Source organism: Lichenostomus cassidix, chromosome 6, assembly GCF_008360975.1.
Source record: "Lichenostomus cassidix isolate B80296 chromosome 6, HeHo_3.0, whole genome shotgun sequence".
Classification (NCBI taxonomy): Eukaryota; Metazoa; Chordata; class Aves; order Passeriformes; family Meliphagidae; genus Lichenostomus; species Lichenostomus cassidix.
The window spans coordinates 21,398,580-21,421,807 of record NC_139487.1 but is presented as its reverse complement, the minus strand read 5'-3'; the positions used below and the strand labels follow the sequence as shown (position 1 = coordinate 21,421,807).

The window sequence follows — 23,228 nt, the reverse complement described above, 5'->3', positions numbered from 1 at the left end:
CGCACACCGGCACTCCCTCCGAGACGAGCGCAGCCGGACGGAAAATAAATTTAAAACAAAAAAAAAAAGCCTGTCAAATCTACCTCCGCTAGTTCATCGCCCGAAAAGGAAGGGGGGAAAACGCGTATGCCTGCGTGGGGGTGCCAGGAGAAAGATGAGTGTTTCTTTCATTAACCTAATGGTAATTGCAAAAAAGACTCCCTTTTTGTCAGCTTCACCTAATCAAAACCGAATATCTGTATGTGGCACTGACAAAATCAGTAAAACTTCACCTTCGACTTTATTGATCTGAACAGACAGGCAGAGTTTTCTATGGTGTTCAATTTAGGGAATTAAAAAAAATCACTCCGCTAACAGCATTTGGTACATTTCTAACCCATATGTCACCTCAGTGCTTTAAATAATTATATTTGCATGCAGGGAGTGATTCATAAATATGTCAGGATTGTGAAATATAGGCAGGCATTTCAAACTTTCTATTTAAAAAACATGAATTATGGCCACGAAAAATGTGTTCCCATTTAAGGGTGATACGAAGTATTTGGTGTCTAGTACGGAGGCCCATCCATCATATAGACAATAAAGAGAGTTTTTGCCTGACGTTGGAAATTTATGGTTGCCCTTCTCTGCCCTAATAACTCAAGCATTGTGTCAGCCTGTGACAGCCTTTGCAGAAAAACAGCAACCCTGTTATCAATCAAAAAGCCCTTTTACATTTTTAGCAAAACTCTGATCATCCAGACACCCTTTTAATGTATATATTACATCATTATAGATCATTCTGCACTTTTACTGCAACTCAACAAAATGATCCATCACTTCAGGACAGTCCTGATGAACGCTGATGTAAATTATTTGCACGTCGCTAGTACAGTACAAAATGAAAAATGTACTTTAGGTGGAATTAATTTTAGGGTGTAAAAAGCTAAAAATGAAAGCAGTGGAGATTAGAGGAGACCTAAATGCATCAGTAAGGATAACTGAAAACAAGCTAATAGTTTTTAAAAATTAAGATTGTTTTAACCTTTTGGGATCGTGGACTTAGATTATTTCAAGCAAATAGCTAAGATATATTGCATGCTTCTTCCTGCCCCTGCCAAGCGTAGCTGTCTTGTAATTGAGTCGAAGATCATTGTGCATTTGTCATTTGGGTGTATAGATAAGGTTAATTATTGGGGTTCCAGTGTCTTTTCCAGCCATATCCTTAAAACTCTTCCTCATATCTCAGAAGACGCTGTTCCTACACTGTACCTCAGTCTGTTGAAGACGCATCTGGTTGATCTGCACAGTTTCCATAACAAAGTTGTCAATAAACACTCTCTACATTTGGGATCCGAGTGACAAAGCTGGAGATCGCCTCCATTTGTGTGCCATGGTTAATTTCTGAGGGATTACTGTAACCGAATATGTGCTTGCTTGGTACAATTCTCTCCCGTAGCCTCCAGGCTTTCGCAGAAGATAAACACAAAGATGCCTTTATGATTGCTGAGATGGAATGATCAGACCAAGGTGTTACAAAAGCTAGAAGACTTTTTTTTTTTTTTCACCCTTAGAATCTAGACACCAAATACCAATCCAAGTTACTTATGTACGAATTAGGAAATGTGTTCACTCACTTTGGGCTCGATCATTTTAATCGTAGTACATTTAAGAACATGAAAAGACACTAAAAATCTCCATGCACTTAACAGGAAACATACCCAGTCTTGCTCATGTCATTGCAATCATTTGACTTGCTCTCTCCCTCTCCCTCTAGAAAGTTACCTTAAGGCGTATTTTAAATAACAGCTGTTTGCATAAGAAACACCTTAAACATAAAAGAGGCTAGATTTGGAAAATAGCTGTTGGCAAACGGGTTTCGACACGGGAGTAAAAATTTTCACACTCACACATGAAACAATGTCAATAGAGAAATCTGTAAAAGGGCTAAAAAGAGAAAGGTTGGGGTGGGGATTTTTTATTATTAGGTGCGGTAATCTCTTCCTTATCTCAGTGTAACAAAAGGAACATAATTAGACAAACGCATCTGAAAACATTCTAGGAGAAGGTATTTTTCCAAAAGCAGTAAGCAACCAGCCAAACAAGGAAACAAAAGTGATTTTCTGTTCGTTTAGTAAAAATACCACTGATTACTAAAATTCACATTCGCTTAAACGTGACTATTATTTTGAAGATGGCTCTGAAATTATCACCGCTTATAAAACGATTACCTGCATCTCACGCAGAGTAAAATATATATTGCTTCTATGTGTTAGGAAAGTAATTACAATCACAAGGGTAAATATTTTCAGGTACTATGTGAACAGGGGAGAGGTTTGGAAATCTTACTTTATGAGGGCAAGCTTTCAAACTCCTTGCTTTAATAACATTCTGGAATAAATACCCCACACCTCGGCTGTATACCTGGGCAGATGCATCAGTTATTAGCTGAACACATGCAGTCTCTCGTTCCAAAAAAAAAAAAAAAAAGGAAGGGTGGGGGGAAGAGCCTCTCCCCAAACATATGAAGTCGTAGTGTTGTATTTCTGATAACCCATCACATTTCTTATCTTCTTATACAAAGTACTATCATTCTTGGGGGGGGGGGCGGGGAGAAGATGCACCATCTACAAAAATGTATTGCAATGCATATCTTAATAAAAACCTTGGGGTAGATAGTGAAATGTAAGTGCTATCAAAGGAAATAAATTTGACACACCGGATGGACAGACAGGTAACTGAATTGTGTTATGCATAGAAACACAATCCAGACACAATTCAGCAACTATGCTTCTGCTAATTAAAATCTTAATCTTGTTCGAAACGATAGAAAAGAAAGGGGGGGGGGAGAAAGAAAAAACAAACAAACAAAAAAGCTAAACCAAAGGGCCTGTAGGGTTGTTGCTGTTCAGTTTAAAAGACTAAACGCCCTTTTCCAACATGATCTACAGAAGCTGACACTTAAATGGCAAGAGAGCAAGCTCGCAGAGCAGGCACGCTGGTGTCGAGGTTTCTGCAGTTCCCTCTCCCGAGGGAAAAATAGTCAGTCCGGGTTTTTTGGGTGATCCTGACCAGGGTTTGCAGCTCGCCAGCCTGACCTGTCAAGCGGATTATTTTAGAGGGAGATTAATAGGGGAGGCGGGCTGCAATAATAATCGTTTTGTTTGATGTGACAACTTTGATAGGCGTTGATTTACTTACAAACTGATAGGCTTTTAATTGAGCGCCTCCATCCAGCTTGAGATGAAAGGAAAACCGCATTGAAAAGCTGCCCGAGTGCCCTCGAGCCTCAATACTGATTAGCCATCTCGACAGTGAATAGTTCAAGGCATTTTCAAACTTTTTTTCCTCTCTCGCTCTCGCTCTCCTCTCCTCCTCAAATATCTGCCAGCCCACTCCTTTTTAAGAGAAAATAAATCATTTCCATTGTGTGCAAATAAAATCGACTTGACATGCTTGCCAATAGCTGGTAGGTAAAGGAAAGTGTGGACTGGCACTTGTTAATTAATTCCTCCTTTGCTCTCCTTTTTTTTTTAAGTTACAGTTTTCCTTTGTAAGAGGAGGAAGACGGGTTCCAACCCTTGGAAATTTTTTTTCAAAGGAATAAAAGCAACAGCCACCAAAACTTCAACAAGACTACACAAGTAAATGCCAAACAGCAAACCGTCTGCATGGACTCATTAAACAAGGATCCCTCGCGAAGGTAACGAGCAGGACAGAATGCCTCTTCTTCGGCTCAAGAGAGAAAAGGAGCCCACAGCAGCCAAATCACAAACTCCGCACCGCTCTCAAGCTGTAGCCCCGCCGCCCGCGCGATCCTACGCGTGTGCATCCTAACTCCGAGCCCCTCGCTGGGAATCGTTTTCTGCGTTTGTTAAGCGCAATGAATCAGCTCTCATAGCTCAAAAATGCTTTGGAGGGCTCAAAGGGGAGGAGATGTCTTGGGGCTGATTTTTTACAAGGTTCTACATAAAAAAGTTTACAGTACTGAGTGCGATTTAAATCTCATTTCAAAGGCTGAGTGGGAAAGAAAAAAAAAAAAGCAAATGAAAAAGCTGTCCTCTGAAGTTGCTAATTAAATTACTCTCTGATGCTTCTACTTCAGCCAGAAAGATCGGGGTTCGTGCTGTTCCCCCCGCTCCGTCCCCCGCTTTTCCCGTCGGTGCGCTGCCTGTTTTATACATGTACCGGCTATCGCCTTTGCTTCCCTGGCTTACAAGTAAAACAACCCTTTCCCGAAATCACCCTCACCTCCACAAGAAAAGAGAGAGGGAAGGAAAAATGGGGAGGGAGAGCCTTCCCACAGCTGACTCTACCTTAAGACAATTAATCTTTAGTCTTTCACCCTGGGAGGCAGGATAAATACAACGAGAAAACAGATAGGAGTCTCCCCGGTCCTGTAAGGAAAACAGCTGTTCCAAGCACTTTAATGCAAATGAACACAAATGAAGGTTTCAGCTTTTTTTTTTTTTTTCTTCCAGAGTTTTACTGCACTCCATTTATCAATTGGACTTGACAACAAAAGAAAGAACTGGGGGAAAACCTGGGGCAGATTCAAGTCACTTCCACTCTAGATAAAGGAAGGGGGGGAGTTCCTTGAGGGCAAGTTGTGGGTCTTGTCAGTCCTATTGCAATATCGTGTTTTTATGCAAGATTTCTTTCTCTACCTCCTCCCCTTGCCTTTTAATTTTGACGGTCTTGCAAGATGACCATGGTGATTGCAAAATGAAAGTACGTTTATGACTCTCCACTGAGAAGTTGTAGCAATAAACCTTATCTTTCAGAGAAAATAAAGAAATTTAAAAGTTTGTTAAAATTAATCGCATCTTTATTGAAGCTAGAGGAGTTCCGCGTATTTATCCTACTCTATACACTACAGTAAAAGAGTAAAGTGGTTTAAATAAAATACAGCAGATATACTTACTGCGCTGCAAGATTTAAAGGGTACCTCTTGGCGGGGGCGGGGGAAGGGGGGGATACCGAGGAAAACCTGCCTTACATATCCCTCGTAAGAAGAGCAGGTCATTACAGACTATCTGACACATCTGTTTAGGGACTGGGGCAGATCGGTGTTTCAAGGGAAGAAAAAGGACTCGGTTCAGCAGATCTAAACGTGAGAAAGTGAAAGTCCTTCCTCTCGTCCAACCCTTCCAGGATCAGCGCCTGTTCTGGTTGGAGTCCAGGTCAGGAATTGGACGCGACCCCTAAAGCACTTGCCTTGTTCTTCACTTGTCAAACGTGTTTTATCTCTAAGTGACCTTTTTGTTAATGTTGTAGATTGTGTGGGCCACCATGTCAGATCCGGAAACAAAAGTAAAAGATTGATTAACACATTTTGCCTGTGAAAAAATGTTATGGGATGAGGAGGTGGGGGGTTAGTGGGAAGCAAAGTACAAAGAGAAAAGAAAAAGGCAATGCAGCGACTTGAAGGGCTGCGGATTCTGCTCGGGGCATCCGCCGGCACCGGTAAAAACGGGGTTGAGGGCAGAGGACTCACTACTCTTCGGGAGCGCACAGACACAAAGCAGGACGTGTATAACGCCCGGGTGGATACCGTGTGCGTACCCACAAAGCTCCCAACACAGCCTAGCTGAAAATCAAACACATAAATGGCGAACCAATACCCTCGTTAAGGCGAGGGGCCGCCTCCCCAGGCCCCCGCTGCCGGCGACCGGTTCAGCCCGGCGGGTGCAAGGACGAAGGACACTTTCGAAGAGGACGAAGAGGGAAGGGGAAGAGGAGCCCTCCCTGACAGGGCGGTGAGGGGCTGGGGAGAGCTACCGGGTGCTAGCAAACAAATCCAGTTTACTCCAAGAATTTATTCCGTAAATTAAATGGCTTTTTCTCCCGAGGAGCCCGGCTCTCCCTCTGTTTTCCTTCCTCCCTCTCTCTCTCTCTCCTTCCCCCTTCAAGTCACACCAGGCTTGTAATCAGCAACAAAAGCTGACATAAATCAAGGGCGGATTGACAGGGGCTGACAAATAACTGATTGATTGCGGTTGGGGAGCACTGACAATTGACGGCGGGGCGGAGAGTCCCGAAAGGCGGCGGCGGGCTGTGCGTGACAGCCCCGCGTGTGACGACCTCCCCCAATCCTGCCGCGCTCCCCGCGCCGCCGCAAGCCGCGCCGCAGCGCCCCGGCTCCCACCCGCTGCCGCCGGCGACGTGCAGGCCGGCGCTCTGCAGGTTCTCGTCCGAGCCTCCCCCGCGCTGTCAGGCGGGAGGGGCGGGAAAAGCGCCCCGCGCCCTTCCGCGGGTCCTGGAGGGGACGCGGCGCGGCGATGGCCTCGGAGCGGTCCCGGCAGGCTGGCCCCGGGGAGCGGGGGCGCGGGCCGGGCCCGTAAGCGCCGTGCGTGGAGGGCGGCAGGTCGTGCTCGGGGCGGTGTGCGAGCGGCGGGGGCGGGCGGGAGAAGGGCGGCGGAGCCCGCGGCCGCCCCCCGGCAGGCGCGGCGCCCCCAGCCCCGCGGCCGCCCCGCCGCTGCCGCGCGATCCACGCTGGCTGCGGAGGAAGAAAAACGTTCGCAGCGCGTGATGTGAAACACAGAATTAACGCCCATCCCATCCTAGGAGCGAAAACAAGGAAGAAGGGGTGGGGAGAAGGAAGGCGGACGAGAAAGGGAAGGGAAAAAAAAAAAAAGAGCGAGAGACCATTAAAAACGGAGAAAAAAAGCCCCAGAAAAGGGAACGTCACATCCCCTTGACCCTCCAATCACCTCGGGGTCCCATTTGATTGGAAGGCGGCAAAGGCTTTAATCTCAGACTAATTCAGCTGCTTTTGAAGTGAGTTTCTTTGCCAGATCCCGGGCTGGATGGGCAGCGGCTCGCATCACAGCTGAGCGGCGGAGGCGAGCGCTCCGCGCCGCGCCAGCCGGGGGAGCTGAGAGCGGCCGAGGGGGACCGCGGCACACGCTCGCAGCCCCCACCCCCGCCCTCAGCACAGCCCAAGGATTACTCGGCTTTTTTTCCTTCTCTTTCTCTCCGGCCGGCTCCCCCTTTCCCTCCCCCTCCCCACCCACGCCCTCCCCGCCAGAGAGAGCCACGGGACATTGTATGTTTGTTTTTCTGCTCGGGGGGCGTGTGGCTTTTTTCCTTTCTCGCCCGCAGAAAGCGAGCGAGCGTTTCCGAGTGCGAGCGGCGCCACTTGCCCCAGTTTTCATGCGAGGTTTTGGGTCATGATCACATCGCCCTCGCTTTCTGCTATAAGAAGTAGTAAGCGCAGCAGCAGCCTCAGCGAGCCCGGAGGCAGCCCCCGCCGCAGCCGCAGCGCCGCCGACCTCGCCGGGCCGAACGGGCACGCTGGGAATAACGGCAGCAGCGCCGCCGCCAAGCCCTGCTTCCACGCCGTCCCCCCCTCGGACCCGCTACGCCAAGCCAACCGCCTTCCCATCAAAGTCTTGAAAATGCTCACGGCGCGGACTGGACACATTTTACACCCTGAATACCTGCAGCCTTTACCCTCCACGCCGGTCAGCCCTATCGAGGTAAGGACCCGGCCCCCGTCGCTTTCTCCCGTCCCTGCCCGGGCGCTGGCTGTGCATGGCGGCTCCGCCAGCCGCCCTCGGCACTTTCCTGCGCTTTGAAATGCATTTTTACCGGGATAGGGGCTTCTTTTGATCTCGAGTTAGTACGAGGAACCGCTCCTGGGTATTGTTTCCGTGTTTACTGAGATAATTTCTAGTTCCTGGGTAAATTAACATTTTCTTTTTGCTATTTTGAGCTTTTTTTCCCCCTTTTTTTCTTTCTTTTCTCTCTCTCTTTTTTTTTTTTTTGCGAGGAGGGCTGAATGGAAGGACCCGATGCAGGCTGGGGTCACGATCCGGCCACGCAAATAAGCAGCGCTCCGAGCGCCAAGCAACCTTGCTTTTGCAGGGAGTGTTTTGGGGTGGGGGGGGGACACACACGGGACGGGACGACACGGCGCGGAGAGCGACAGGCTCAACCGTGGGTGCGGCAGGATAACTATATCGGCTCCCCGACCGATTCCTTTCAAGTACCGACACTCATCCGTACTTCGGGGGGCCTATTGGTCCCCTTTCTACTCTGTTGAGGTTGCTGGACCCCTCTGCGTAGCTCGCCGTTTGCGGGACCGAAAGTCGAAACGGAGCGGGTGGTAGGAAGGGTGTGTCCGTGGGAATGAATGATTTCATTAAAGTCTCTGCGGAGCGAGGACACCCCTTTCTCGGAGAGTCCTGCTCGCCGGCTAACTCGGGCTCTGTTTATAAATAGTGCCACCAGTCAGGGTGCAGAAATGCTGCAGTCGCTGTCGTTCACGGGCGGGTTTGCGCGCCAGCGCGGCCCGAGCGACGCTGAGACGCCGAGCTCCGCGCTGCCCGGGCCGCTGCCAGGGAGGCCGGGGGCGTTGAAGGCAGCCGCGGCGGGCTCGCAGGGATACGGAAATCCCCAGCCCTTTTTAAAGGCTTTATGGAAAATGGTGCATTCAGGGGAGGGGGCTGTCAAGTTGATGAATGCGCACAAACTGTTCGTTACTTCCAGGCTGTACTCTGCAAAAACCTACGGGACGAGAGTCCTGTGTATGCACCGGGGGTGTTTCTCAGACCCCGATTAAATCTCTGTCTTTGTATGTCCTGATTTCCGCAGCTGGATGCAAAGAAGAGCCCCCTGGCCCTTTTGGCACAAACTTGCTCGCAGATAGGGAAGCCGGACCCGTCCCCTTCCTCCAAACTCTCCTCGGTCACCTCCAATGGCTCTGGAGGCGACAAGGACTCCAAGTCGGGCCCCTTGAAGCTCAGCGACATCGGCGTGGAGGACAAGTCGAGCTTCAAGCCGTACTCCAAGCCGGGCGCGGAGAAGAAGGAGCCAGGGGCAGCGGGCTGCGCGGGCGCCCCCGCCGCGGGGGTCGCGGCCGGGGAGAAGTCGGGATTCCGGGTGCCGAGCGCCACCTGCCAGCCGTTCACCCCAAGGACAGGCAGCCCCAACTCCAGCGCCTCCGCCTGCTCGCCCGGGCTGCTGCCGGCCGAGGGAAAAGGCGGGGAGGACAAGAAGGACTCGGAGGGCTGCGGAAAGAGCGGCAGCTCCGGCTCGGAGGGAGGCCCGGGCACCACCAGCATCAGCCACAGCCGGATTAGCGTGAGCTGTGCCGGGATTAACGTGGAGGTCAACCAGCACCAGGAGAGCACGCCGGGCTCCAAGCCCATCGCATCGGACTCCGCCTCCTCCTGCAGCAGCACCACCGCCACCTCCTCCACCTCCGTTCTGGGCTCCGGCCTTGTGGCCCCTGTCTCCCCTTACAAACCGGGCCAGACCGTTTTCCCCCTGCCCCCGGCGGGCATGAGCTACCCGGGGACGCTGGCTGGAGCCTACGCCGGCTACCCGCCGCAGTTCCTGCCGCACGGAGTGGCTCTGGACCCCACCAAATCCTCCAGCCTGGTGGGGGCCCAGCTGGCCGCCGCCAGCAGCCTGGGCTGCAGCAAGCCGGCGGGGTCGAGCCCGCTGGCGGGCGCGTCGCCGCCGTCGGTGATGACGGCGAGCCTGTGCCGAGACCCCTACTGCCTGAGCTACCACTGCGCCAGCCACCTTGCAGGCGCCGCCGGAGCCTCCTGCGCCCACGACCAAGCCCTCAAGTCCGGATACCCCCTCGTCTACCCCACCCACCCTTTGCACAGCGTCCACTCCTCGCTGACCGGCGCCACGCCGCCCTCGCTAGCCGGCCACCCTTTGTACCCCTACGGCTTCATGCTCCCCAATGACCCCCAGCCACACATCTGCAACTGGGTGTCGGCCAACGGACCCTGCGACAAGCGCTTTGCCACCTCGGAGGAGCTGCTTAGCCACTTGCGGACCCATACTGCCTTCCCGGGCACAGATAAACTCCTCTCCAGCTACCCCAGCTCCTCGTCGCTGGCCAGCGCAGCGGCCGCAGCCATGGCGTGCCACATGCACATCCCCACGACGGGCGCCCCGGGCAGCCCGGGCACGCTGGCCTTGCGCAGCCCGCACCACGCGCTGGGACTCGGCAGCCGCTACCACCCCTACTCCAAGAGCCCCCTGCCCACCCCCGGGGCCCCCGTGCCCGTGCCCGCTGCCACCGGACCCTACTACTCCCCTTATGCACTCTATGGGCAGAGACTCACCACAGCCTCAGCCCTGGGGTACCAGTGAGTGCAGGCAGCGGGGCTTTGACACACAACACAAAGTCTAGCGGTAAGGGAAGGAAGCCCTGCGAAACTTTATAAAAGTTGGAAAGAAAAAAAAAATCTGACTTTTTATAAAATAGTGTTCATTTGAGGACTGGATCCATGAGCACTGTATTTATTTATGTTAGCTTCAAGCGGGACAACGAATCATAAAGTGCATTACTAAACTGAGCTCAATAGGTAAAAGTGGAACACCCATTGTAGAATATAAATAAAAAGATAGAGGTCTTCTCTTTAATGTTACTTTAAAATTGCTATGATTGTATTGTACGTTCTTATTTAATGTCTCATTGAAACAAAAAATTTACATGCATGTTTGTTACTAAAAAACAACTCGCAATTTGTCAGTTATAATTTCAAATTGCAATTATTTTTAAGGTGTATACCCTTGAAAGAGAATTGGTATTTTTTTGTATGTATTCTGGAAGAAAAACAAAAACAATTCTATTCCAAAAACCTCATTTGCCTTATTTTGTTCTTTAAAAGGAACACTTAACTATTTTTAATTTTTAAGTCCACCCTGTAAAAAGGGTTAAGTAAGGTTTACGTCATGTACTAAAATAGACAATGTATCGCTTTAAAGATTAAAATTCCGTATATTTGATGTATTAAAAGGTTTTACTTTTTTTTTTTTTTTAAATACGCTTTGATTCTGTTATAAAACCCGAGTAGGTCTTGGATGGAGGTGACTGCTAATTTCTCCTTAAGCGTTTATTCAATTTTAATTAAAATTTAAAAAAAAAAACCAAAGTTTTTTTTTTTATTGTAACCCCAGGGCTCTCTTAAAAATAATCAGACACAGTTGGTTTTCTTCCTCTTCAGTAGAATTTGTTGGCAAGAAATAGGAAAACTGAGAATCGCTTAAATCTTTTTCCCTTTCTTAAAGAACGTGAACTTTTTTTTGAAAATGTTTTTACTGTGAAATATCTGTTTTTTAAAACTAGTTTTCAACTAAAAGACTAAGTTCTTTCTCTAGAAAGAAACAGGGAAGGCAAGACTGTTTTGTAAAAGTGTAAGAAGATTATCCGAAAGCTTTTTTTTTCCACAATGTAATGCATAACTATTCATCTCTTTCTAAATGAGAAGTACAGAAGTAATTAGGGAAGCGCTGTTTGAGCTCATCCAGTTATTTTCAATTTCTCTCTTCAGTTCGAACCGCAACACAAAAGATCATCACGTTAAAAAAAAAAAAATCGGACCGCTCTGAAAACTAATTTTCTTTAAAAGGAAGGGACGGGGAACAAAAAAAAGAAGCCATCCGTTTTTTGGGCCGAGTTTGCTGTTTACTGAAGTGCAGTGCCAAACTCGACGTGATACAGAGAGGGGCTGCCCCTGCCTGCGCCGCGTCTCTGCCTCCCCAGCCCGGCTTTGCTAGCGCCCAAGAGCCACCGCCCGGCTCCGGCTCGTCGTCCTGCTTTCAGGTAGGAGCGGGGGCTGCGACGGAAAAGCCGGAGCAGCTACCGAAACTGCGGAACAAACCGTTGCCGCCGAGATAGCCGGAAAAGCGATACCCGAGTTCGTAAAAGCGATGCCAGCGAAAGGCTTTGCCCCGCGGTCTGCCAGGCGCTTGGAGGCAGCGGCTCAGGCGGAGCCGAGTACCTGCTGCCCCTCGCTCGGCCCCGCTCCCCCCGCTGCCCTCGCCCCGGCCCCAGCGCGACGCGCTGGCGGGGGGCAAAGTTGCGAGCGCCGACTTTGCTTGACAAATCACTGGGTTTTCTCCCTCGTTCTGGATCCCCCCCACAATATAATTACTGTTCAGAGTTTCCCGTGGTGCCCAGATGCTAATTAGTCTAATACATTTACTCCAGATAATTAGTGGAAGTTAGCGTTAATGTGCAAAGGCGAGAAAAGCAGCAAGCTACTGAAGCTCCAGCGGCCGCCCGGCCGTCCCGGCACGGCTCGCTCGCTGGGACCGGGCCGGGCCCGCGGTGGGGGCCGGGACACACACGGGGAGGCTGGTGCTGGGCCGCGCTGCGGCTCTTTTGGGACGCCGTCCGAAAGCGGCGCGGGAAATGCTTTGCGCCTTAACCAAATGTATTCCCCCCCCTCCTCCCGCCTTAAATGGGAAAGGGACCTTTGCGTATCTCTGCTTTAGGGAATGTAAAACGAGCTCTCGTTACGAACCGATGAGTTAGAGAAAGGGAGGAGAGGGTAGTGCTGTTAGCTGCACCAAGTAAACTTTAGTAATAAAATAGGCAGCGGATACAAACACAGCAAGTAATCGAAAGAAGGGCTTCTCGGGTCGGGGGTGATGGTGGCGGAGGATTCATCCAGCGAGCCCGAGAAAGGCTGTACAAGCTCGCAGTCCTCTAACTACGCCGCACGCCCCCCGCTCTCTCCTGCAGCCCGGCCAGACTGCCTTTCCCGCTTCGCTATTTTAACTACTCTTAATTTGAGGAAAATTACATTTCAGGCTCCATCTGGGTGTGCAAGCAACAATTACAGTTTTGCCGCGATTAAAACGCCACCGTCGCCACGTTCCTCTCCTGTTCATGTGTTTTACAATTATGGATCTTTAACAGCTGCAGCTCAGACTTCGCTAGCCAAACCCTATCGCCCATCAGGTGTTGCAGGGGAGATTTAAAAAGAGTGAGGGAGGAGGCATTTGCGTCCTGGAAATCTAACTGCAGTTTTGGGGATTTCTGCTCTGAAAAGTTACACGCAAAGATTGACGATGCAAGTGATGAAATGAACACTTAATGCTGTTACTACTGTTTTGCTCAGATACTGTCCCTGAGATTAAAGAAAAATTAAACCACCTTATTTTATGTGTAGAGTGGTGATAAGGAGGTCTGTCTTCCAGGCTTGTTAAGTATATGACCTGGCAAGTGCCGCCTAGGATTTTGATATTAATCTATGAAATTCGCCCTTTTTTCTAATAGAGATTGACTTATGGACATTAATGTTTTTAGGTAAAAGGACTGCATTTGTTATTCCTCACCACCCCCCCTCCCGTTCTTACTAACTGGATGGGTTGTGGATTTGACAGCAGCCGCTGGTCCATGCCACCGAACTAAAATAATTTCACAGTGAAAAACCAGCTTGAGAGGACAAGCAACAGAAGGGCAAAACCCATCAAAACCCGAAACTGTGATCAATCTGACCAGAGTCAGGCATACATTAGTTTAAATTAAACAGTTTTGTCTTTCTCACAAATCTTTTTTGAACATTAAAGATAAACTCATGTAATATTTAAATCAACTCTTGTCAGATGCTAAGTGCAACTGAAGAACCAAAATAAAAATTAATGCATTTCCATCCGCTCTCAAAAACTTACTCTGGATGCCACTTCGACAAAATACTTCTGATAAGCAATACTCAGAAAAGAAGGGTCCTGCTTATCTTATCTACGGGGAAATGTAATTAAGGTAGTTTTATGAAACAATAAAACACCAGACTCCACAGACAGCCAAGGAGTCTCTGTAATATATCTGAACCTAGATGGGCATATGTATCTTGGCTTATGTGCACAAACCCACACCAAACACGTGCATGTACATATGCTTGCCTGGTTTTAGAATTCAAAATGTATGCTAGAACTAAAATACAAGGATGCCTTTATTACAGGAAGATTTTCCTCAGTGATAAGAGACTCCACTTTCTAAGACCAGAAAGTCATCCACTGCCCATTTACCACCTTTTAAGCCACCCTCAGTGCAGGCAGCAAGATACACACAGTGCTGTGACTGGGGCTGAACCTCCTCTCTCTAAGCCGAGGTTTTTAATGATCTACCCACGCCTACAGTCGAAATCACCCAGGCAAAGGGAATCCTGAAAGACCCAAACATTCTGAAACAAAAGTAAACGTGCATTCCTATTCTGTAAAAACATTGATCAAATTTCATTCTTTCACACTTAGAAAAAGATGGAGAGCAATGCTGCCTTGCTTTAATATTGTTGGCTCTTAGTACAGGCTTTCAGTGGTCCACAGTTGAGGGGTATTTTTGAGGTCATTGTTTCTTGTTGGTTTTGGTTTTTTGTTTTTTTTTCTGGTGTGTTTTTTGTTTATTATTTTATTTTGGTTTTGTGTGTTGTCTTTTGCTGTTTTTCGAGGTTTTTGTTTTGCTGTTTTTAAGAAACAAATCTGAAGTGGAAAATCGCTGGAGTTACCAGCATCAAATCTCCTTTCCATAAAGATTTTTGGGTATAATTTCGGACATTTCTAACCCCATCTTGAGACACCCTGCCACCCCTGATTCTTTCTGCACCGTGAAGCAAAGCCCGCACTGCTTCACAAACAGAGCTGAGGCAGGCAAGCAACCAGTTCTGATCAGAGGTGTCTAATCCCTGCTAAATCTCTTTCTCAGCTCACTTCTGGAAAACTCGGGGCAGACTACTTTTTTAAGGTAAAATTTTGTTGCGATTGAAGCAGAGGTGTCAGAAGAAAAAAGACGGACCCTGAGTCTGTATGGTCTCACCTCTTCGGAGGTGGAATGCTTTGGCAGCAGAGACGTGGTTGAAATTTGAGCAGATTATACATTTGAGCTTGTGCATAAATGCGAAAAGACTGTCCTAATGCTGGATATTTCTCCATCAACATCAACCAGGTGCTGCTGTTGCAAAAATCCCACCTCCGGCTGCTTGCTCTGTGCGTGTGTGCACGCACAGCAATGCACAGACTTTGTTCTCTCTTCATGTCTGAAATTCATCAAACCACCCCCCCCTTCGTTCCCAGCCCCCCATCTCCTACATGAAAAAAAGTGAATCCGTTCAGGCTTTGAATATTGTAAGAAGCCTTGTGTGTGTATTTTTTTTTAATCTTCAAATGAATTAAAGACAACCTGACAATGCTGTCATCTGTCTTCAACGTCACATCAAGGCAAGAAATAATGATAACAGAGCAGCAGAAGGACGCCCACTGAAACCTGGAGGATATATATACACATATATATACACACACACATATATGCCTTGAAACAGTTTGAAAGAGAACAAAATTAGATTACCGCTCTTAGGCTATCGCGGTAAGAACGTGTGGGATTTTGCGTGTGTGTGTATAAGTGGTTCATCTTTCCTGCCTCATTTTGTGAAGCTCGTGCTACTCGATCCAAACCACTTCTGTGGGATGGGGCAAGAAGACGAGCAGGCACATTCCTCGTTCCCAAACTACCACGACCAATGGAAGCACAAAAATATCTCCCCTCCCCCCCATCGTTTCAGGTTCACGTTCCAGTTAATAACGTTAGTGCTCTCCTGAGGCGCAGGCCAGAGCGGGCACGCTGTACGCGGAGGCCCAGGCGGGCAAGTTGCGCGCAGCTGCCCGGCGGAAGAGGAGCTGCTCCCGGGGAGGAAGAGAAGAGCCAGGAGCTGCTGCCGGGGAGGAAGAGAAGAGCCAAGAGCTGCTGCCGGGGAGGAAGAGAAGAGCCAGGAGCTGCTCCCCTTTGTGTGCACGGGCCGCGGGCCGGGTGTGGCTCCCGGCCGCCAGGCGGCGCTGCGGGCCCCGGCGGAGCAGGGCAGCGCCCGCAGCCGAGGCCCGGCCGGCGCTCCGCGCACATGGCGCGCTCGGGCACCGCGAATCGACCCGCAGATCCACAGGGCAGCATGGCAGCACAAATGGATTTGCCCAGATACAAACAGATAGGCCGGACTGAAAAAAAAACAACCGTGGTGGTTGGGTTTGGGTTTCTTTTTTTTTTTTTTTTAATCACGCTTGTAATCTCATTCGCTCTGACGGGTAAATAAATTGAAGTTGTATGAAAAACAATTGGTGCTACATGTGTTCATAACAGATGGGATCTTATCACAGTTTAACTGTAATAAATTCTGACTTCTGGAAATTGTAATCTCTACTCCATGCTGGATGTTTCTTTTCTACTGTAATAATAGGGCTACAAACTCCTGAGAGCAAGCAGAAAAGTTTTCGGTGCTAGCGTTACTCGAGAGCCAGGGCATGCTCCTGCAGCCTCTTCCCAACTGGGAAGGCTCTTTCAAAGTTTCCGTGAAAATGCATCTGAAAATCAAAAGGGAGAGAAAACCCTGGCGCATAGGGAGGCAAACAGCTGATCCTTCCCCCGCTGGGTGACATTATTTACTAAGGCCAACGATAATAGTCCTTAAAATACATGCAGAAAACCTAAGAACGAGCTCTCTGTGTGGAAAAGCTCCGGCAAACGACAGATCACGCTTTACTTTGTGAAGAGAGAAAATGAGAGAAGAAACCGAGCCCCCGAGGAAGGGGGAACCAAACTTTAGATTAATCCCCCTGCGCTTCAGCTCACAAAATTAAAAAATAAATTTGAATAACCACTGAAAGGATAAAATTATAATAATAAATTGTCCATATTCACTGAGGCTGCGGGACTAATTATTTTCACCATCTCGGCTTCCCATTGCTGTTTATCAAGTCGCAGGATAAATGCTTGTAAATCCATTACATTTCCATAAATCCTTTCACCGCTTTCTTTTTGGCCAATGCTTTTGCAACATTAATTGATTTTATTGCACTTTCTGAAGTCACTGTTTATTAAACTTAAGCAACTTCTCTCTGAAAGGGTTGGGTTTTTCCATCGACATACCAAACCCACGAACGGGAATTACTAAGGCTACTGTAGGATCTAGTTCCTTTTTTCCCCCCTGCTGAGATCTTGATGGCAAATGCGAACTACAAATTACAAGTTTCTAATAATCTACGCTGTTAAAGAAAACAGCCCCTTTATCGCTGTTGAAAAATTAGTCTAAATCCAAACACCACCCTTCCCCATTGTTTTTAAACGGGGGGAGGCATGAAATTCTACTGGGCGATGGAGATCTAACGCACTAAGAAATGGTCTGGGAGCCTTTTACATTACTCGGTGGACAGCAGTTATTTTTATAAAAGGATTTTCGATGTGTTACTAGAAGTCCAATGCAATTTAGAAATGAGTACACAGGCTCCAGGTTTCTCAAACCCTTCTCCCTTTTTCTTCAATCATCTTAAGAAAACTGGACCCAACCAGCCTTAAAGTGATAAATGATTTCTCACTTAATATCAGCTGATTTCCAGTTCCTTTGCCTGTCACGCCAGCCCCATGACCATAATTTAGAAGCATTAAAAGCTACCGCTGGTGTTTAGAGCGCTCTCGCTCGGTCCCAAGCTGTGCCCAGGCACCCACGGCAGCGAGCCCACTCTCCCCGGCGGGGCCGGGCACTCCCGGGGCGGTGCGCCTTCGCGCAGCCATTGCCAGCCGCTTCCATCAGACCTAACGAGGCAGCATCCCCGCCATCGGCGGGTGCTACAGAGTCACCTCGAGGTACTTCAGTGACGCAAGAGTCTTGTAAAACGCAGAGGGATAATTACTGCAGATCACAGAAGACACGCAGAACTGCCTGTTTTAGGTAGGACAGCATAATGCCGGTAATTACGAACGTACTCTTCGTATTACAGGTTCAGCGTTTCTACCCTATCCTTGGCTCGCTCAGCCTTTTTAGTCACATAAGCTGCTACCCAGGAAGACGTTTTGCAAAGATGAATGCATCAGTTGTTAGTGATGCGGTCATTATTTACACTGGGAGGAGGAAGGGAAGGACAGGGAAAGAAAGCCAGGGAGCTGCCCCCTACCTGCGCCTGACCCCCGCGGGTGGCGGGCAAGCAGGGCAGGGCTCACGGCCCCCGAGCCTCGGGGAGCCCCTGGGACCTGCTGCGGTGCCTCCGCGGGGCCCCCCGTTCGAGACGAGGTACGAGAGAAAGGCCGGAGCATCCCCCTGCATTCCTTCTGTGCGGGACTTGATCGGGCAGCGCTGCAGCTCGGCTCTCTGGCCCGAGCAGCAGTCACCTCGGCACCCTGCCGGCACGACCAGGAGAAGCCACTCGGCTTTTTCACGGTAAGGGTCCGGTTTGGAAAAGGCTACTTTTGCAGCTCATCCACTGCCACAGCTTTAGAGGGGTCGGTTCAGCTGGAACTGGGACAGACAGCTCCGGTGTGAGGACTCACACATTGTGCAAGGGAAGTGATCCCACTACTAACACCCGTTTAGCCATCACAAGATCAAAAACTGCACCTGCAATTTAATGGTTTAGTTTCACTGAAGTTAGTAAGCATCGGTCCAGATTCTCAAACACACCCATCTATGTTTCAGTTGTGGGGAAACGTCTCCTCTCTTGTACAATTCACAGCCCTTAATCTCTTTGTGGAGATGTATTTTTTCCTACCAGGAAAGATCAACTGCTACTATCATCTGCTGCATTCCTTCTCCATGCTTGAAGTACTTGTCTTGAGGCAAAGGAATATGCATCAATTCCCTGATCTGAAAGGTTTCAAACCCACAATCCTCACTTCTATTAGGGTTCCTCAGCCACCTGGCTATTCTAATGTGGGAAGAATCTCCGTTCTCTCTTTTGAAGGCATTTCACTTTGCATAAAAGAGCACTGAGCCAGAGAGAAAGAAGGAATTAACAAGGCTATGGTTATGGTGCTTGCCAAAGCCCTGAGCTCGGGTGTCCCAGTCAATGTTCAGATCTAATTATGTTCCTACCCACTCTCTTTGCCCAAGAAAAAACTTTAAACATTCCATACAGAAGAGGTAACATTTGCAACATGCCCTTTTCACCCTAGATGGTAATTAGAGGAGATGAGACTCCTACTTTACTCAGGTGGAATAGAAAAAATTCCAAATCTGTAGCCACCAAGTTATTAGAAAAATAGCTTACTGAATAGGCACCTTTGAGTCACCATTTTCTCAAAGAAGTAGAAACCACCATGACATGTTTGGTGACAGCAAGCTTTGCCTGACCGCTTTAGTAAAAAGGTTTCCTACTGCATGCACTGATTATAGAGCAAAGAAAAACTGTTTTTTGTTGTAGAGTTCCCAGCTGTACCAGTAAAAATATTTCTCCTCTTTGGCCTCTATTCTTGTTACTTTGTCCCACCCTGTATGGAGCCGCTGATGACCATGCCCACTAACCTGCTCACCACTGCCTAGATCAGGCTACCACAGAAATTCAGTGATGGAGACCAAAACAAACCCAGTCAAAATCTTACTTATCCCTACAGATTTTTACAAGACTAAGTTAATTTTGTCAACTTATAAAGAGAAAAATAGTCACCTTATAGCCAGTTTCCATAATGAAATACTTGAGCTCATGAGTCTGAGAACATTCATAAGATTTTTTTCCTACTTCCCCTTCCAATTCCCCTTCTTTTGTAAGATTACAACTTCCTTAAATATATATTGCTACAGCAGGCCCAAGGAATGTGCTCCAGATAAAACAGATGAGTAGAAATAAGTGTGGTGGTTTGTTTTTGTTTTTTATTTTAGCTTTATTTACTTTTTTAGGAATGATCAGCTGCTAAATACATTTCAGTAGAGGTGCCAAACATTTTATGAAGAGAGCTGATCACATTTATAATTATGGTCTTCAGGCTGACTTTACAGAGTTAGGGTAAAATGTTAAGCTTGATCAAAAGCAGATATCCTACATACATCAATAGGTTTATAAAAAGATTGAGAAAGGAATTTAGACCAGATGCAGCAACTAATTTTTCTAGTTTAACTGTGTAATTTGGCTGAGAAACAAATAGTTGCTGATGTACCTACAAAACAGGTACTGACAAATTCTCTGAGAAAACTGGCTACTCATAGTGCCATAATCTTGTTTTAAATAAACTGGGAAAGTGTTACAGCAGGTCTTACCTCCTCAATGAACAGTTAACACTTTTTATGCTATTTTAATGTATCCATTTCTAAAATAAGTGAGTAAAAATGGTACAGTTTCCTGCACATAGATACTATTAAACTAAGCAAAAGTACTGATTAACTCTACCCCAAGTGACAATTATACCAGTATAGTTTAATCCCTATTAGAGAAGGTACTTGTGAATCATCATAGCAGTATATAAACCAGGTCACAGGTTAGAAAAAAAGCTAACTCTGTAAGGGAGAAAATATTTATTCTAACTAAAACACTTAAACTTGTATAAACAGTGTTCCACATGGTTAATTGTGTTTGCTGGTTAATGGGATTGTGTCAATTTACATTTATACATTTAAGCTATTAAAACTTGCACACACCCTAAGTCCACAATGTAATGTGAAATTCTAGTCAGCCTGAAATCAGCAGAAGTTTTCTAGCAATTCTGAGAAAGGCAGGATTTCTCCTGGGACAAAAGAAGCCCTAAAGCTTGCAAATTCTAATTTCATAGATAAGAACTAAATACATCTAACAGAGTCACAAAATTCATGACAATTTGGGAAGGGACTTGGGAATACCTTGGAGCAAACTATGGGAGTTCTGGTTTTCTCTCTGTGATGAGAAGGTTTAGAGGATAAAAATCTGAAGAGGCCATACAAGGTACATCCATGTAAGCAGGTGAAAAAGAAAATACTGAACACCTACAGAGAAAAACAGGCTTCAGCCATTGTATCACAGACACAGTCAACTTGGAACTGATGTCTGTCAAGATAATAAGGGCATGGCGAGTTTAATCAGCACATCTGTCTGAGCAGTCATCTCTTATGTTTTAACTCAAGAAATTGTTTCATTTCAGTGGTGGGTGAGATGTGTGCATTTTTACTTTTTGTATGTTATTTACACAAAAACAGTCTTGTCCAGGTCTTTCCCCAAGAAAATAACAGAATAATACTTTTGACTTAACTAAAAAAACACCTCTTAAATTCCTATAAATTAGTAGGAAAATAAAGGACTATGACAGGTTCTACAAGTCTGGTTGTTCATGCAGAGCACCTCTGAAAATATCTACATCTGTTCTGATAGCTAATAATCTTGGATGAAGTAAGCCGATAAAAATTAATTATTGCATTAGTAATTTAGGTAAGCTTCTGTATCCATATATACACAGACTAGTTTACACACTAACCTGGACACTAGAAAAATAATGTAGTGAGTTGTGTATCCCCATCTTGAAAGTAATTATTGCATAACCATGTCATTTCATCAGTTATTAAATGGTAAACTCATTTGTGCAACATTATTCCAGTTTTTCTGTATTGCCAACATTAAAATGAGGACAGGCGTATTTCTGTGAAGTCTCTTTTGATGTATTTTGTAATAGTTTCCTTTTTTCCGTTCTAAAGCTCACAACACCTTTTTTCCCCCCTCGAATGAAGCTATCCTCTCCACACCCACATCACAAGCTGTCCTTAGGAATGCAAGTACATACAATCCTGGAAGTGTAATAATCACCATCTTGCTCATTACCTGGGACCTCCAGGGCTGACTCACAAACCTTTACACCTCGAGTTAAATATCCTAGCAAGCAGCTGTAGCATATTCATATCCGCTGTTGGCCAGATGCAGCCACAGAGAGGGATGCATAGCACAGTGAACAGTGGGTTACATATGCATACCTACTCAAAACCAAGTTAAAGATTGGCTAGAGACTAATCTGTTTTATAGGCTCAGAAATTGATTTTTAGAGAAGCTGAACTACAGGTGCTCAAGTCTGTTTAAAAATAAAAATCAGCCTAACTCTGGTGGTATTATTAGCAGGGTTCACAGCAGCATGGGAAAACATGGGAACCATTAGCTTAGAGTCTGGTATTCTGTAAGTCTGGGTCCATTGTGTGCAGCACGACACAGGAGTGGTGGCTAAGGGTATTTGTTTACAACCACAAAATTAGGGACAAACTGGAGTGCAAATGTTATCTATAGCAGTAACATTCAGTTATTTTTGGATCCAATGTACAATACACTTAATCAAATTCTTTTCTGAACAATAAGAGGTGACAAGATGTATTATATCTATATTGCTGATCAGTAGTGACAATATTAGAAATTAGTCAGTTGTAGAAATCAGCTCTGGACCAAGTCAGACGAAACTAGTTTCAGTTAAACAGGAGAACAAACTAAGTAAGTGGGTGTCTAAATGTTTAAATTCCAAAAAGACAGATTTTGATGTAGTTACATCAGCTGGACTGTGGAGCTAATAGGTTGAGTAGGGAGCAAAGTCTTACTAATGCTTCACATAAAAAAATGTTTAAATAGTCAAGAGTCTACATTCCAAACACAATAAAAAGAAAAAAGAAACCCAGAAGAAGGTACTCTAGGCCTAACTGGATACACTACCACCTCAAGAACTGCTAGATGTGAAAAGAGAAACAGAAGGAACACTTGGGGAAAAACACTTGTGTGTGCTCATTGGTCCTTAACTGAGAAGCACGGGCTGAAGTGAGAACTGCCAAGAGAAGAGTGGTCTTTGGCTTTGCAAAGGATATTAAAATACATGAAGGTTTTTTTCAGTTATATAAATGAAAGAAAGAAACTAATGCAGTGAAGAATAAGGATAATACAGGCATGTTCCAACCCCAAATTGATATGTTGTATTAATTTAAATGAGAAGGGCAATACTGAGCATGGGGTGAAAGGGAAACAACAGATAGGAATGACACTAGAGAAGAAAAATCGGGTGAAGCTAAAACAAAATTCAATCTGGTATAGCCCCAAGATACAGGAGTCTGGTTAATCTCCACTCCAACTGAGAACTCTAGAATACGATATCACAACAGCAACAACAAGGACTTTCTACCAAACTTAAACAAAACAAAACTGACACAAACCAAATAAAGACTATTATAAGAATTGAAATATGATGTCTGACAATGGTATTTTTTCATTCTGCTTCCAGTAATAGCCAAAACTTTGCAAGAGCAACGGCGGGCAAGTTGAAAGCAATGCACATAAAATAAATAAAAATATTTAAGAGAGATAGCGTAGGGTTATTGAAAATAGATGACAACACATTAAACTTCCTCTGATTTAAAAACAAATCTCAAATCTCAGTATTACATACTAAAAAAGCATAAATGGTGTAATTTCTCAACATTACTAGGATGAGTGCTAAAATACAATGATTTTGGATCAACACTGTATGGCAGCTGGTGCACCCTCCAACAAATTCAAGGAAAAGCAACAGCATTGTGTAAAGGTCTGGGAAGAGCTCCCCTGAGCTCACCTGTATTCAAGCTAGTCACATGCATTCGAGAGATTAACTGGAACTAGAGAAGTAAAGGAGAACTGTTAGGAAGATGAGGGCAATAGAAACCCTATTTTATAAAAAGAGACTAAACAAGCTTGATGTATCTAGCCTACTATAATAAAAGCTGAGAGAGGATAGGATTGCTATCTAACTTTTAGTTAAAAAACTAAAAGAAAATAAATTA

At 46.3% G+C, this 23,228-nt stretch overlaps 2 protein-coding genes across 2 annotated transcripts in view; one reads left to right on the top strand and one right to left on the bottom strand.

Annotated features, from left to right (window-relative positions):
* Window positions 1-23,228, bottom strand: part of LRMDA (leucine rich melanocyte differentiation associated) — a 661,880-nt gene that overhangs the window by 637,541 nt on the left and 1,111 nt on the right. The window lies entirely within an intron of this gene.
* Window positions 6,015-11,386, top strand: ZNF503 (zinc finger protein 503). The gene is made up of 2 exons (XM_085065610.1): window positions 6,015-7,460; window positions 8,578-11,386. Exons 1-2 carry the CDS (start codon window positions 7,152-7,154, stop codon window positions 10,096-10,098), a joined length of 1,830 nt encoding a protein of 609 aa, XP_084921736.1. The 5' UTR covers window positions 6,015-7,151; the 3' UTR covers window positions 10,099-11,386.